Raw genomic sequence first — 13,660 nt, forward strand, 5'->3', positions numbered from 1 at the left:
GATACTTCTTTAAGAAAAAAACATTTGGAAAGAAGAAAAAAAATTACTTTTACATTAAGATGCATTATTTATATTATTTTGTACCTTGGAGTTTCATGTGTTCAGGAAGTCTGGGGTTGCTGGTGGGGGTGTGCACACTGCAGACCTTGATGAAGCCCGCCATCAGCAAAATAAGAGCAACACCCATCAACAGCACAGCCCACCAGTGAGCCTAAACATCAGAAAATATAGGCCGTCATATTGCAGGCAGGCAATGCTGGCTGCGACAGAAAGGTGCTTTATGCATTTCTTTATTTATCATGTAGGCCTACAGCCAAACGCTCACCACAATCCATTCTCCGATATTCTCGTACAGCTCTGGGTTGAAAATGGCTTTCTTCAGCCTTGCCAAAGGTCCGTCTGCATCCACCAGTCGACACCTGCTGAAGACGTCACAGTATCCCTTAAAGTCGTTGCAGGGAGAGCCGGGCTGCAGCGTTTTCACTGTATGGTTGAAATGTTTAGCCCATCTGTCTGAGCCTGTGCTGCTGCAGGTGCTGGGGTCATCTGGATGAAATAAAAGTCAACATTTCATTTTATAGAAAGAATACTGGTCTGCTAATATACGTGTGAGGCTGAATAATCAGAAAAGCATTGAAAGGATGATTCATCTCAGTAATCTGATCCAAAGAGTTAACTCTGTTGTATAGAATCATTATGTAGCAATTAATATATTTAAAGAGTTTTAATTTGGATGATTATGGATTACAGCTAATACAAACCTAATATTTGTTTCTCAGATAATCAGAATACAACATAAACCCTCCCTCCCCCAAACAAAAAAGGATTAAGACAGAATGTCTGCTTCTTGACAGTACTGCTCAGTATACACTGCAAATACTTCGAACTGAAGATTATTACTGAACTTGTAAAGTTTAGATTCATAGGAGGAGCGGCATGTTTACTCACTTTTTTCCATGCAGCAAACGTGGCAAAGCTCTGCTGCTTCGTCCTTGCCTTCTGGGATGGCACAGGTGCACACCTCCAGACCGTACTTCTTACAGATAGAACCAGAGCAGACCTACACACACCAAGCAGGACGTTTTGAGGGGGAAAAAAAAAAAAAAGAAAGAAATTAAAAAAATGACTTAACCCTCAGGGTCCAAAGAGTAGCTTTCCTGTTCTGTTTTCTATGCACCCAGTTCATTTTGGACGTGCTTTTATTTATCACCATATCGGTGTGTTAGATATCAGAATGTTAAGGTCATTCACAGGTTAGTTTTTAACCTGGAGCATATTAGAGAAAAAAGCATCATTTGGACTCAAGGCTCAAGAGCTTATATGAACTTTTGCTAATTTTGTACATTTATTATTTGGTGTATGAAATGGATTCCCCTTACTCCCAGTTTATCCAAAAAAAGTGGGATACATTAACTATTTAGCAGCTAAATGTAAAATATATGCCCATGAGGAGCTGTAGTAATATCGCCTGTAGATGCTTTATGACTCTGATTCTGCTTTGTGTCCACACAACAGAGCTGCTCTGTATTTTATCATCCCTTCACTCTATTTTTCCACATTCCTGTCAGAGAGAAATTTGACTTTCAGAATTATTTGCACTATAAAGACAAACCCATCTGTAGTTATCTGCCTACCCCACTGATGCAAACTTGTGAGTCTCCATGGCAAGAGGTGAGGTTGGGCTTCGGTGCCGAGGTTGGACAGATTGCAGTCATTCCATTGCAAGAGCCTTCAAAAGCGCAATCAGATTCTGGTCTGCACTTATCCTCGGAGCCCCTGAACTGACACGTGGCTGTGCAACACGGGCCTTGGCTGGGGCTGTGGGGGAGGGGAATAAATATATGCAATATTTTAAAATAAATGACAATATTGCAGTATTTTTTTAGTTTGATAAAATGTCCAGTAGGAAAGCCAGACCTGCAGATTTTTCCAGTTTGAAGTTTGCACCTTTTGCCCTCCTCTTCATTGGCATTATAGCAGCAGGGATCTTTACACTCGTCGCGGTAGCCACAGTCGCACTGCTCTCCGTCTTCTACGATTCTATTGCCGCAGATAGGCTGACCGGACTCTGCGTAGAGATGCACCTGATTAATACCAAATCTTTCACACATACTAAATCCTTTCCACTGTGATCATCAGAAGAAGAAAAAACCATTTACCAACAAAGCATGTGTCTTTCTTCTTCGTCAAAACAGCGCTTATATTGCGAATGCTGCAGCTGGAGAACCTGTTATTGTTGATTTTGTCCCCCGATGTGGCTCTGGCGTACATAATGTAGTTGCCCTGCTCCTTATTAATCTTTTGATTAGACTCTCCGGGGGTGCACTCCAACCCAGAGTCATGCTGTGTAATAGGAAGCACGTAAATCACCTGCAGGAGTATGGAGTGGAGTATTTCTGTGAGAGCCGCAGCACTTGAGTTAACTTACAGGTGAGCCAAAGTTGTGTCCAATCTCATGTGCGAAGGTGATGTGCGACACTTTTGGAGGGACGTGTGATCCATAGTTCTGCACAGTGACGATACCGGTGTTGAGAGACTTTCTCCTCCCGTCAGAGTACAGCCTATTTTTTTCACAGATGCCGCCGGAGCTTCCTGTTAAGCGGCAATAAGTAAAGAGAAGCAAAACAAAATAACGCAAGAGTTAGCAATTACCAAAACAATTACCTTAAATTTTAATCAAAAGTTAAATAAAATTAGTTAAATTTTGATCAAAAGTCTTCCAGGAGTGTTCAACGACACTCAAACACGATTTATAGTATTGTTTAAATCCTGTTAGCTAAACAAATGAAAGACAAGACTCAAGTGAAACCACAGCACTTTATAAAGGCTGAATCCAAGAGGGCGCAGATTTTTACTGTGCATATTTTCATCAATTCAACCTTTATTTCTTTTGTAAAAAAAATAAAAAAAAAAATTGTACATATAAACAATAATAATCAAAGTGAAGTTGATTAACTAAAATATGAGTAGAGCGATATTAATCAAAAAAATATATATTTTTGCTTTCTTTTCTCATTTTCAAGTTTCTTTTTTCTAAGAAGAAACTTGACGTGTTATACGCAGAGAGGAAATGCCGACAAGACAGAAACTGGCAGCTTAGAGTGCGTCTGCGGTGCAGCAGGTGTCAATGCAGAAAAAAAAAAAAACTCTGCTAAAGAGGTAACAGAGTCGACTGAAAGCTTCGTAACAGGATAAAGATGAATATGTAGAGTTTGATAATAATCTATGCTCATATTGACACACTGCAGAAAGGGAACTGAAAGCAAGCACAATTTTCTTGAAATGGTTTGTCATTGATTTGAGCCAGTAAATAAGATTATCTGCCAATGGAATTAGTACTTTTACCCCTAAAATTAGATAATCAGATATACTGCACTCGAAATGATGGAGATGTCCCTATTTTAAGTGAAAAAATCTTATTCCACTGCCAGATTTAGACCTGCCTGCTCAAATCAAGGATAAAAACACCAATTTCAAGAAAATTTTACTTATTTTTAGTTCCATTTTTGCAGTGCATATGACTATGTTAGTCTTTCAGGCGGCTGTTATTGGTTTGAGTCCCAGCCCATGAACCTTTGCCGAACGCCTTCACCTTCTCTCTCTGCATTTGCTGCCAGCCTACTTTCAACTAAAGGCCACTAGTGCCACAAGAAAAGGGAAAGCATCCGTATCCAGTGATGTTTTTCTAATTATAACCACAACCTCCAATGTATCCTATTGGGCCTTAATGACATTGTTGCACTGATTTCTGTGGGAAATCCTCCTGCATCAACTATGACATGAACGAAGTCTGTAAGTTAAAGGCTTGCATGTCTGCTAGGCGTATTTATTGGATACTTTAATTTTTTTAAACGTTTGTGGCTCATATCTACACATAGCAAAAGATTAAGGAAAATCGTTTTAGAGGATATGAAACTACGTTTAACAAAAAAAAAAAATGTGTGAACCACAGTTTACATCTGTGATGAAAGATGTCTGGGTGAGATACCGACCTGAGGGAGACCCGACCCAAGCCAAGCCGAGCACACCGTCATCAAAGTCCCTGTCTGTGAAGATGTAGGCCAGGCAGTATTCATCGTGGTTCTGTTCAGAGTTGAGATCCAGAAATCTTTCCACACCAATGTTGGGGAAGCGAAAAGGATTTGTGGGGTTCTTCGCATCATCTGTGACATTGATCTGGAAGAAACAGCATTAACAGATTCAAATTCAGAGGAGAAAGATTCATTATGCTCCAGGCTGCTGGCTGATTTTTCATGACAGTTTAATCTGGTTCATATCTGTTCATTTTAAACCAAATCTGCACCACAGCTTCACCAGTTAGGTCAGTTTTATGAAACTCACCTTGATCCTTTTAACCATGAAGCCGATGTTTCGTAGGCCCACGAAGTCTGTGGCCTTGTAAATGGTGTCAACAGCCTTCACATGGCTGGTGATCTGCAGAACATGTACTTGATTAGATAAGTGGTTAGGCATGTAGAATGGTCGATAGAATGCTTTTACAACTTCGCATCGTCATTGAAGGTTTTTAAAATCACATAACAGACACAGGATAAAGTGGAAATAAGGCTGATTTGTTATGAATGATCTAAAACAGGGAGAATCCGCACTGTATTTTGTGCATGACTTTAGATACATTTTATAATGTTTATTCAATGTGTAGCAATGTCTTCAGTTCATCCAGTTTCTCATAGCTCTAGTTTCATCGTAACAGCCACAAGCCGTGCAAGGATTTTAGTCTTGACAAATGAGTCCGGCGTGCTTCGTGTCTAAAAGGAGCAAAAGGTGCAGCTCTGTTAGCTCCACATCTGCAAAAAAAAGGTTTGGGATTGTCTGAACTTCCAGCTGTGCTGGAACGGACACCGAGCAACACAAATGTTAATCCTGTGCGACACTATGGTCCAGAGAAGGGCCAGACGCATCGCCACTGATCCCACCCACCCGGGCAACGCTCTGTTTGCCCCACTGCCATCAAGCAAACGCTTCAGAAGCATCAAATCCAGAATGAATAAGAAACAGCTTCTTTCCAAGAACTATGGGGGCTATCACGCCGTGCTGAGAACTTTGTGGTCCATCATGTTACAATCACACTACTGTCAATGCCTATTTGCACAGTCTTACTCTCAGGAATATCAAACTGCACATTTCTGTAAATGTAGCCTCAACATCACTGCACAAATATTACCTCTTTACTTGAGATTCACGAAGGAGGGACTGATCCACGTAACATGGCTCTTATTGTTCACAAAGGGACTGATATCAGAGCCCTCGGACTCTGATACAAATTTGCATGTGCTAATGTGTGTGTGTGTGTGTGTTTTTTAATTATCTTTATTGTCATTGCAACATACATTCCAATAAAATTCCCTTCTGCATCTTAACCCATCCCCTCGGGGAGCAGTGGGCTGTCACTGTGCAGCACCTGGGGAGCGATCTGGGGTTACTCAGAGACCCAGAGTGGCAGTCTGTGGTCAAATTAAATATGACCACAAATTATTATTAATTTTTTTACATATTATAAAAATTACATATTATTTTTACACATTATGATTAAATAATATGGCCAAATTAAAAAGTAACCGAAAGCAATGCAAAATGAATGTAAGTCAATGGAAGGTCCACACAATGATGTACATACCAACGTGTGTGTGTGTGTGTGTGTGTGTGTATGTGTGTGTGTGTGTGTGTGTGTGTGTGTGTATGTACCTGGCCAATGACAGCGTCCCTTGAACCGTAGTATTTGAAGAAGGTGTGGTCAGTCTGGATATAGAGCTGGCAGGTGTTTTTATCCTTTGCTGCTGCTCGCTTTTTCCTCAGAATTACTGGACCATAAGAATCGTCATCTGCGCTCAGCCTGCTTACCCCCTGTTTAAAAAAAGAAACACAATTAGGTCAGTTCAGATTTTTTTTTTCATTTTATTTAGCAAAATATTTAAACATGTTTTTCTGTCTAAGTAAAACAACTGAGGAAAAGCAGTTTAAGCTCCATTGATGTATTAAAAACACAGATTTAGCTAAGCCCATACAGTGGTGCTGATAGCAAATATTTGCTCCAATTGTCATCGCAAGAAAGGCTGGAATAAGACAGGAGCTTTTAATCTCAACATCCTTGCACATCTGTGTTTTTTAAAGCATGATTGTGCAGCAGAAGCTGTGATGTTGTCGCTTACATCGTCTGGCTCCTGAGTTGCAGATGCCTGGTACTTCTTCATTCTTTCAAACACGGAGTGGTCAGCACAGCCTCCCTCTGAGCCGAATTTATGAGGATAATCTGGCACATAGAGTTGAGAAAAGTGAATGACTTTCAAAATATTAAGCAACTTATTCCATCTATTTTTAACACTTTGTAAACAAGGGCTGATCAAGTAAACCTTGAGCCATAATTTTTGCTGGATGGTAGGAGATCAAATACTTATTTAATGCAATATAATGAAATCTAATTATTTATATATCACACAATGGGATTTTCTGGATTTGTTTTAACATTATATGTCTCGGTTGAAGTGTACCTACGATAACAATAACAGACCTCTTCATTCTTTGTAAGTTGGAAAACATGCAAATATGAGTGTTATATCAAATACTTCTTTCCTCTGTAATTAGAGGCACGGTAGCCAAAATCTGGCACCATAGTGTCATCTTTTGTATAAAAATTAACTATAAAGCATTCAGCTTGTTTGTACAATATATTATCCAAAATGTTGGACCTGTATAGAATGAAAAATAGTACAGTCTGAAGGCTAAAACTATTTATAATGCTTAATTTTCACACCCTTATTTAGCCTGGAAAACAAAAAGAGCAAAGTTAATACTTTTCTGAACTTCATAGGACCCAAGAAATACATAAACGTGAATATGCATCTCAATAGACTTGAAAATCATCTTTAACAAAAAAATCATAAACAAATGCTATCAAAATTAACGTATACCAACCTATACATCTCTAGTATAAGAATATTGTGAAACAGTTAAATATTTTGTCATTCATTACAAAAAGAAAACAGAGATTCCTTACAAATGAAGTTAAATATTTCAAGTCCTAATTTCCCATAACTTCGATTAATTTGGCTCACGCCATAAGGAAACCCCAAATTCAGTGCCTCAGAAATTTTAAATATTACGTAAGATCAATAAAGAAGGAAACTGAAGTGTCAAGTATTTTAATCTCTCAATATTTTATTGGGCCTCCTTTTGCATTAGCTGCTGCATCAGTGCAGTGTGTTGTGGGGTGATAAGCCTGTGGTTCCTTTGATAGCGGTCTTCACGTCACATTGTTGGGTCTGGGGTCTTATCTTCCTCTTCACATAGATTTTCTACAGGGTCCAGCTCAGGGGAACTTACTGGCCAATCAAGAACAGGAGCAGCATGGTCATTGAAGCAGCTTTTGGTATGTTTGGCAGCGTGGACAGGTGCCAAATCCTGCTGGGAAATGAAATCAGTGCTTCTATATGGCTGTGTTCAGAGTGGACTTCAGAAAGCACAGGGGACCAACACAGATGCCATGACACCACAAATCATCACTGACTGTGTAAATTTCACTCTGGACTTCAAACAACGTGGATTCTGTGCCTCTCCACTCTTCTTTTGAGCTGTGGCACAAATTAAATATAAACTTTAATCGGAAAGAGGACTTTGGACTATTGAGCAACAGTCCAATCTCTGATTCAGGAGTGGCTTAGTAAATTTTTCAGCACATGTGTAGGATTCATCTGCACGTAGTGGCTGTTGATTTGCTGACTTCAGCCTCGGTCAGCTCCTAGTGAAGCTTCCCTAAAGTCTTGACTGGATTCTGCTTGATGCTCCTCTCTTAGAGCTGCGGTTCTTCCTGTTGTAAGGGCATCTTTCTGGACCACAATTTTTCCTTTCACTCAATTTTCTATCAATGTGCTTGGATAGAGAGCAAGCAACCAGCATCTTTAGCAATGTCTGTGTGTGGCTCATTGTTCTTATGGAGGGTGTCAATGGTGGTCTTCTGGACATCTGTCCAGTTATCGGTCTTCACCATGATGACCCAGACGGAGAGAGAACATTTATAGGCTCAGGAAACCTTTGCAGCCATTTTGAATTAAGTAGCAGATTACGGTGCGACACAAACAGCTTCCAATATGCAACTTTTTCACAATAATCAAGTTTTCTAGGAAATTAATTTTGGATTTTCATGATCTATGAGCCATAATCCTCAAAATTACAAGATATAAAGACTTGAAATATTTTACTCTATGTGTAAAGGATCCATAGCATCTTCACTTTCAGAAATGACGAAGACAAAAAGAAACATTGAACCGTTTCACTGTATTTAAATCTTAGACATGTACCTGTATGTATTAAATATTTTCCACATATTACTTCACGCTTTTAGTCGTACTTACCAATGTCATCTTCATGATAGATGACGGAGTGAAACGGCACTTTGCTGTCGTTCAGATATCTCTCTGAGGGTTCAACATAAAACGTTCCTTGGTGAGTTTTAATGAAGCCATCAAAGCGCCCATCAACCACAGAGCCGTGAGTCAGACTGCCCTTTTCACCTGCCAGACAAAGGAAAAAGTGCAATAAAAATCTCTCAGACCGTTAAGCCATGTCCTGTTAACCAGATAACCTGAGCTAAGAACACATCTGAATCAAGTTAAATAAAGTAAAAATCCCAATCAATGGACAGGACAGGACGCTGGCAGAACGCTGCTCAGAACCAGCATGAAGGAAGCTTTCATCAAACAAAGCCACACCGGAGCATGCCCACCAGGTTCCCTCTGGCCTGGATTATTGTTAGTTTACTATCATATGAATGGATTTAACAGACATTACCCTTTAAAGAAACTATAAATAGAGGACCAGGTGAGGAAATAGATGGCCTTACCGAAGATTTCTCCACTGTAAATATGTGAGGTGTCAACCGGTTCCTCATTCCCCGATACCTCAACGACGAGATCCGGAGAAAAGAGCTGCGTCTCCCTCTTCAGCCGTAAGTTAAAATGTCTGGAGAGAAAAGAGGGTGACAATTAGTCTCGGCAACAAACAAACATCAAAGCTGTGACAGATCACAAAATAAAGTCTGTATAGAACACAGCCCTATAGCTTTCCACAATCAGGACCGCAGGCTTTCAATACAAACATCCACACTTCAAGCTTTACCACTTCTACCACAGAATCCTCCATAAAGTGTAAAAGGGATGTCAAAAGAATAAATAAATAAAAAACACTCATCACCAACATGAGGCCCATGTGAGCCACTAGCTTCCCAGAAACATGCAGTGACGTACTGAACTCGTCAAACTAATATAGAAATACCCCTTTTACCTGTATTCTTAAGTAATCACATGACTCAGGTCTGATTCATCACAGCCTCATACTGACTGAGCTTCTGCAAGTTCAACCATGATGCCTTCATTATGTTGGCAAAATGGCAGCAGACACATTTTTGTGGATATTCAAACAACATTTCTACTTTATTACTTTGGTTGGTACAGAAATTATAACCTCTGCTTATAACGGCTGGATATAGAGTAGGCTTCAGTGAGCTAAGACTTAATTAGTTCTCACCATTAACATGTCTCAGAGGAGGTAGATCTGACATTACCTTATTTGTAATACTTTGTTTTGTTTTTATTCTCCAAACCACACAATCAATGGTAAAATAAAAGAGGGTAAGTTGTAGAAGATTTAAGTTATAGGGAACATCACACTTCCGTTCCACCCACAGTACCGAAACCACGCTCATAAAAATCACCAATGATCTTCTGATGGCATCTGACTCTGGTCTACTTTCTATTCCCATTCTTCTGGATCTGACCTCAGCCTTTGATACAATTTCCTTCTCCCCAGAAAAAAAAACTGTGCTCCACCTTGTAGGACCCAAATATATATTATCCAAAGCTGACAGTGTCTCCCCATCGCCTCAGATTAACAGTCTGGGGGTCATCTTCAATAGGACTCTATCCTTTACCTCTCACATTAAAAATATCCCCCTGTCTGCCTTTTTTCCATCTTCGCAATATTAATTGCCTTCACCATCCATCAATTTGTGTCCATTGCCTTGTCACCTTACGCATTGATCAATGTAACTTTCTTCTCTTTGGCCTTCCTCAAAAATCTCTCCATAAGCTTCAAGTGGTTCAAAATTCAGCTGCTCGCCTTTCCAAAACCCTCATTTCATCACAACCTCCACCCCAGCCCTAGATTACATTCAGAATACAATTCAAAATTCATCTGTACACATTCAAGGCCATCCACAACCTTGGTCCCCCCTATCTTTTTGACCTCCTTGACATAGCTACTCCCTCCCGCACCGTTAGATCCTCTTCTCTGTTCCTCCTTCCTGCCTCAGCACCATGAGGAGCAGAGCTCTCCCTCCAGACATCCTCAATACCGAAACCCTCAACCAGTTCAAGTCTAAACTCAAAACACATCTGGTCACTACTGCTTCCTCTTTGTGATTGCCGGTTCACTGTAACTTTTATTGTTTGTTGTTTAAATCTTGCTATATTTTTATTATGCTGCTTGATCTGTACAGTATCCTTGAGTGCTCTGACAGGTGGCTTTTAAGTAAAATTATTATTATTCACATCTGGAGTAATTTGTGTCATTGCAGCAGCTGCTTCAGCCAAACGTTCCTCATCTTACAAGTGGACAGATGTTTCTTGCCATAAGAAAGTGGCAATAAACATTGGTAACAGTTAAAAAAATAAAAAACTGCAAAAAGATTATTATCCAATAAAATAAAAACAAAAAGAGCCATGGATGACCGGCTGCCCTGATTTGTGATCGGCGTCAGCCACTGAAAAACTTGATATCCGTGAACCTCACGTTTCAAAATGCTAAAAATTTATTTACAGTTAGAAAAGAGATTTTAGTGACAGATTAATGAGCACCAGTACATGAGAAGATCCATTAAAAAGGCTGGCAACAATTTATAGTAAACCAAATACTCTCCAGAATAAATCTTTGACCTGGATTCACATTTTGCTCATCATTCTACCCCCAAGTTTCCCCCAACTTCCAGGCAGGTTTGTTTTTTGGTTTTTTTAATAAAACGTTGCAGGATATGAGACGAATGTTAATAATAAGGAACATAATGTTTCAAGGTAGAAACTGAATAAATGCTCATCCTTCAACTTGTGAAATTTTATTTCCATTCAAAGGATTAAGGTTTGATTGGCATTAGATAGATAAATTAAGCTATTTCATGTAAGAGTCTTCAGGTGCACCAAGTAAACTTAAGAGGTTAGGTAAAAAGAAATTGAACAAAGACCAAATCAAAACAGATGGAACAATGAATGCAATATAACCGTCTGTCTGAACCAAACAAGATTTGCTCATTATAAATAGCCATAACATCCTGTATTGTGTGTAGCATCTCTAATTACTATTACAAATTACAGCAATAAATAAATAATAAATGGGAAAATAAAGGAGCAATAGGCGATATTTCATTATTTTAGATAGAAAGACTTAGAAAATTGTTTTGTGAAGAACTAAATGTAACCATATAATATGGTTAAACGTCACACACACCATCTCTCTCTGTGTTGTTCTCCAGTCTCTCGTTTACATCGCTTGCTAACAGCATTCTAATGTTATGAGCTACTTCAGACATGTTCCTCTGAAAGATGATGCTGTTTTATTGTGTTGTTATTCTTTGCAAACAGGCTCATTTGAGCCGCTGGATGAGAAGGGGAAATGTGTGGTGAGTGCTGGAGCTAGTTAAAAAGAGGCGTGGCTTGATACACGTTTTGGTTTACAGACAGTCCTCAAGCTCCACCTAAGGGTGAAATATCGCTTATTGCTCCTTTAAATATTTTAACCCTTTGACGACAAAAAATAGACTAGAAGTCCACCTTGAGGACTCAATCTTTTATTTTTACTTCCAATTAATATTTATCCAAAACAAAACAACCTTTATGTCCACTTCCTGTGTTCTCATGAACATGCCAATAAAGTTAAAGCTTAAAAAAATTAATTACCAAGCATTCATCTAAGATGTGGACAACCCTCGTCTTTCAGAAGATACCTGAACACGTGCCTAAATCTTTGATCTGTTCTATAATCCAAAGGCCAGCTGATTTGTTGCTAAATGCTAAAATGTAAATATGCTTTTAGATTAAATGTGCAGCATGCCCTGAACTGAAAGAAATAAACTCACATTTCACAGGGAGAGAGTTTTTGTTTTTACTAAAGCAGCTGACTGCTAAAACCTAGGCATATCTGAAATGTTAAAGATGTTGTCACACGCATGTGACCATCATGCACACATGTAGACAAGTACACAACCCAAAAACAAAGAAAAAAGGTCACCATAGCCAGCAAACTAGATCAACATAACAGGTAATTCTCAAAATGAGGTCCAACTCTATATCCTACGAATATTGCACATGTTTTATTCAACATACTAAGCAGTTTGCAAAGTATTTCCTCTCTGTGTATGTCGAGCATAATGGGGGAAGCAGAGGGTAGCTGTTTGCTCTACTATGTTCATGTCATTGGTGGGAATGGGTGTGGTTACCACCAGCAGAGATAAGCAGTAAACAAGAAAAACCTGATCTTATCTGAGGGAAAATTATATACAGACACCATATATGACAAGTATACGGATGTTGCATTATAACCATGTACCTATTATTAAAGAGGGGTTTTCATAATGTGCCCTTTAAATGGTTACTTTCTTTAAGAACTGACACTTGTAGCATCTGTGGTACATCCGTTAAGCTATAAATGGTCCAGTGAGAAAACATGCAATCTCCATACATGTACTCAGCAAAATGAATGAAAGACAGAACACACAACTAAGCCATACTCCATTCATACAATATGCTACACTGCTAAAAGATCTGTACTAAAAAAAGAACATCCTAATCCCCGAGGAAGGGAGACGCAAAAATAAAAAGGTGCATCCAAATAACTCAAAATATCAGAAAATTAAATATATTTGAGTGATTCAATTCCAAAAGTGAACATGGTTTCTCTGTGCCTTACTGGCCAGCAAACCTCCCTGATCTAAACCCCCGTAGAGCGGGTCCTGGAGAGCCAGAGCTCTGCTGCTCTTAGATACGTTCCTGATGATCGCCACCATGTCACGGCGCTTTAATACTGGGAATAATACAAAAAAAAAAAAGAGCTGAAAAGCAACACTGAATGGCACTTCTTGATAAAAATCTTTTTTGTGTTGGTTGGCTATCAGCAATAATATTCATTTTTAACAGAAAGTTCAATGCCCTCATCTTTGATGCAGCAATACATACTGTAGATAAAAAAATTATATTTTAAAAAAACACACATTAATACATGATAAAAAAGCATTTTTTTAACCCAACAGTGTTTATTATAATATGCACCCCTGCTGGGTGCATATTTTACAGACACCCCATTGTTTCTTTACAAAGAGCTACAAAATCTCAGCCATAAAAAAAAGATATTTCAACAGACAGTCTACAAAGTACTATTTTCCAAACATGCTTGGAACCTGTATTCTTACACAATGTACCTTTAGAGTGTTCATCTTGTTGTTTTCTTTTTGGTGTGTTTGTTTTTTTGCACTTTAAACCAAAGTGAGTATGAACAAACGTATGGAGATTCTCCTCTCAACGGAAAATAGAGCACCGGTTGTGACTAAGGTGTTCAAGAATGTGGAAAGTCTGGTCTTTTCAGCTTTTTAAATTACACATTATTG

General features: G+C 38.9%; 1 protein-coding gene across 1 annotated transcript in view; it reads right to left on the reverse strand.

Annotated features, from left to right (window-relative positions):
* Positions 1-13,660, reverse strand: part of adam10a (ADAM metallopeptidase domain 10a) — a 29,358-nt gene that overhangs the window by 3,930 nt on the left and 11,768 nt on the right. Inside the window, exons 3-15 of the mRNA XM_036136364.1 lie at positions 8,855-8,973; positions 8,367-8,525; positions 6,168-6,268; positions 5,704-5,862; positions 4,342-4,434; positions 3,993-4,176; positions 2,429-2,592; positions 2,160-2,343; positions 1,918-2,068; positions 1,635-1,818; positions 949-1,060; positions 326-546; positions 85-211 (exon numbers count right to left, since the gene is read on the reverse strand). Coding sequence (XP_035992257.1) covers positions 85-211; positions 326-546; positions 949-1,060; positions 1,635-1,818; positions 1,918-2,068; positions 2,160-2,343; positions 2,429-2,592; positions 3,993-4,176; positions 4,342-4,434; positions 5,704-5,862; positions 6,168-6,268; positions 8,367-8,525; positions 8,855-8,973 — 1,958 coding nt within the window. The remainder of the gene's footprint in view (positions 1-84; positions 212-325; positions 547-948; positions 1,061-1,634; positions 1,819-1,917; positions 2,069-2,159; positions 2,344-2,428; positions 2,593-3,992; positions 4,177-4,341; positions 4,435-5,703; positions 5,863-6,167; positions 6,269-8,366; positions 8,526-8,854; positions 8,974-13,660) is intronic.

This window comes from Fundulus heteroclitus, chromosome 4 (genome assembly GCF_011125445.2).
Source record: "Fundulus heteroclitus isolate FHET01 chromosome 4, MU-UCD_Fhet_4.1, whole genome shotgun sequence".
Classification (NCBI taxonomy): domain Eukaryota; kingdom Metazoa; phylum Chordata; class Actinopteri; order Cyprinodontiformes; family Fundulidae; genus Fundulus; species Fundulus heteroclitus.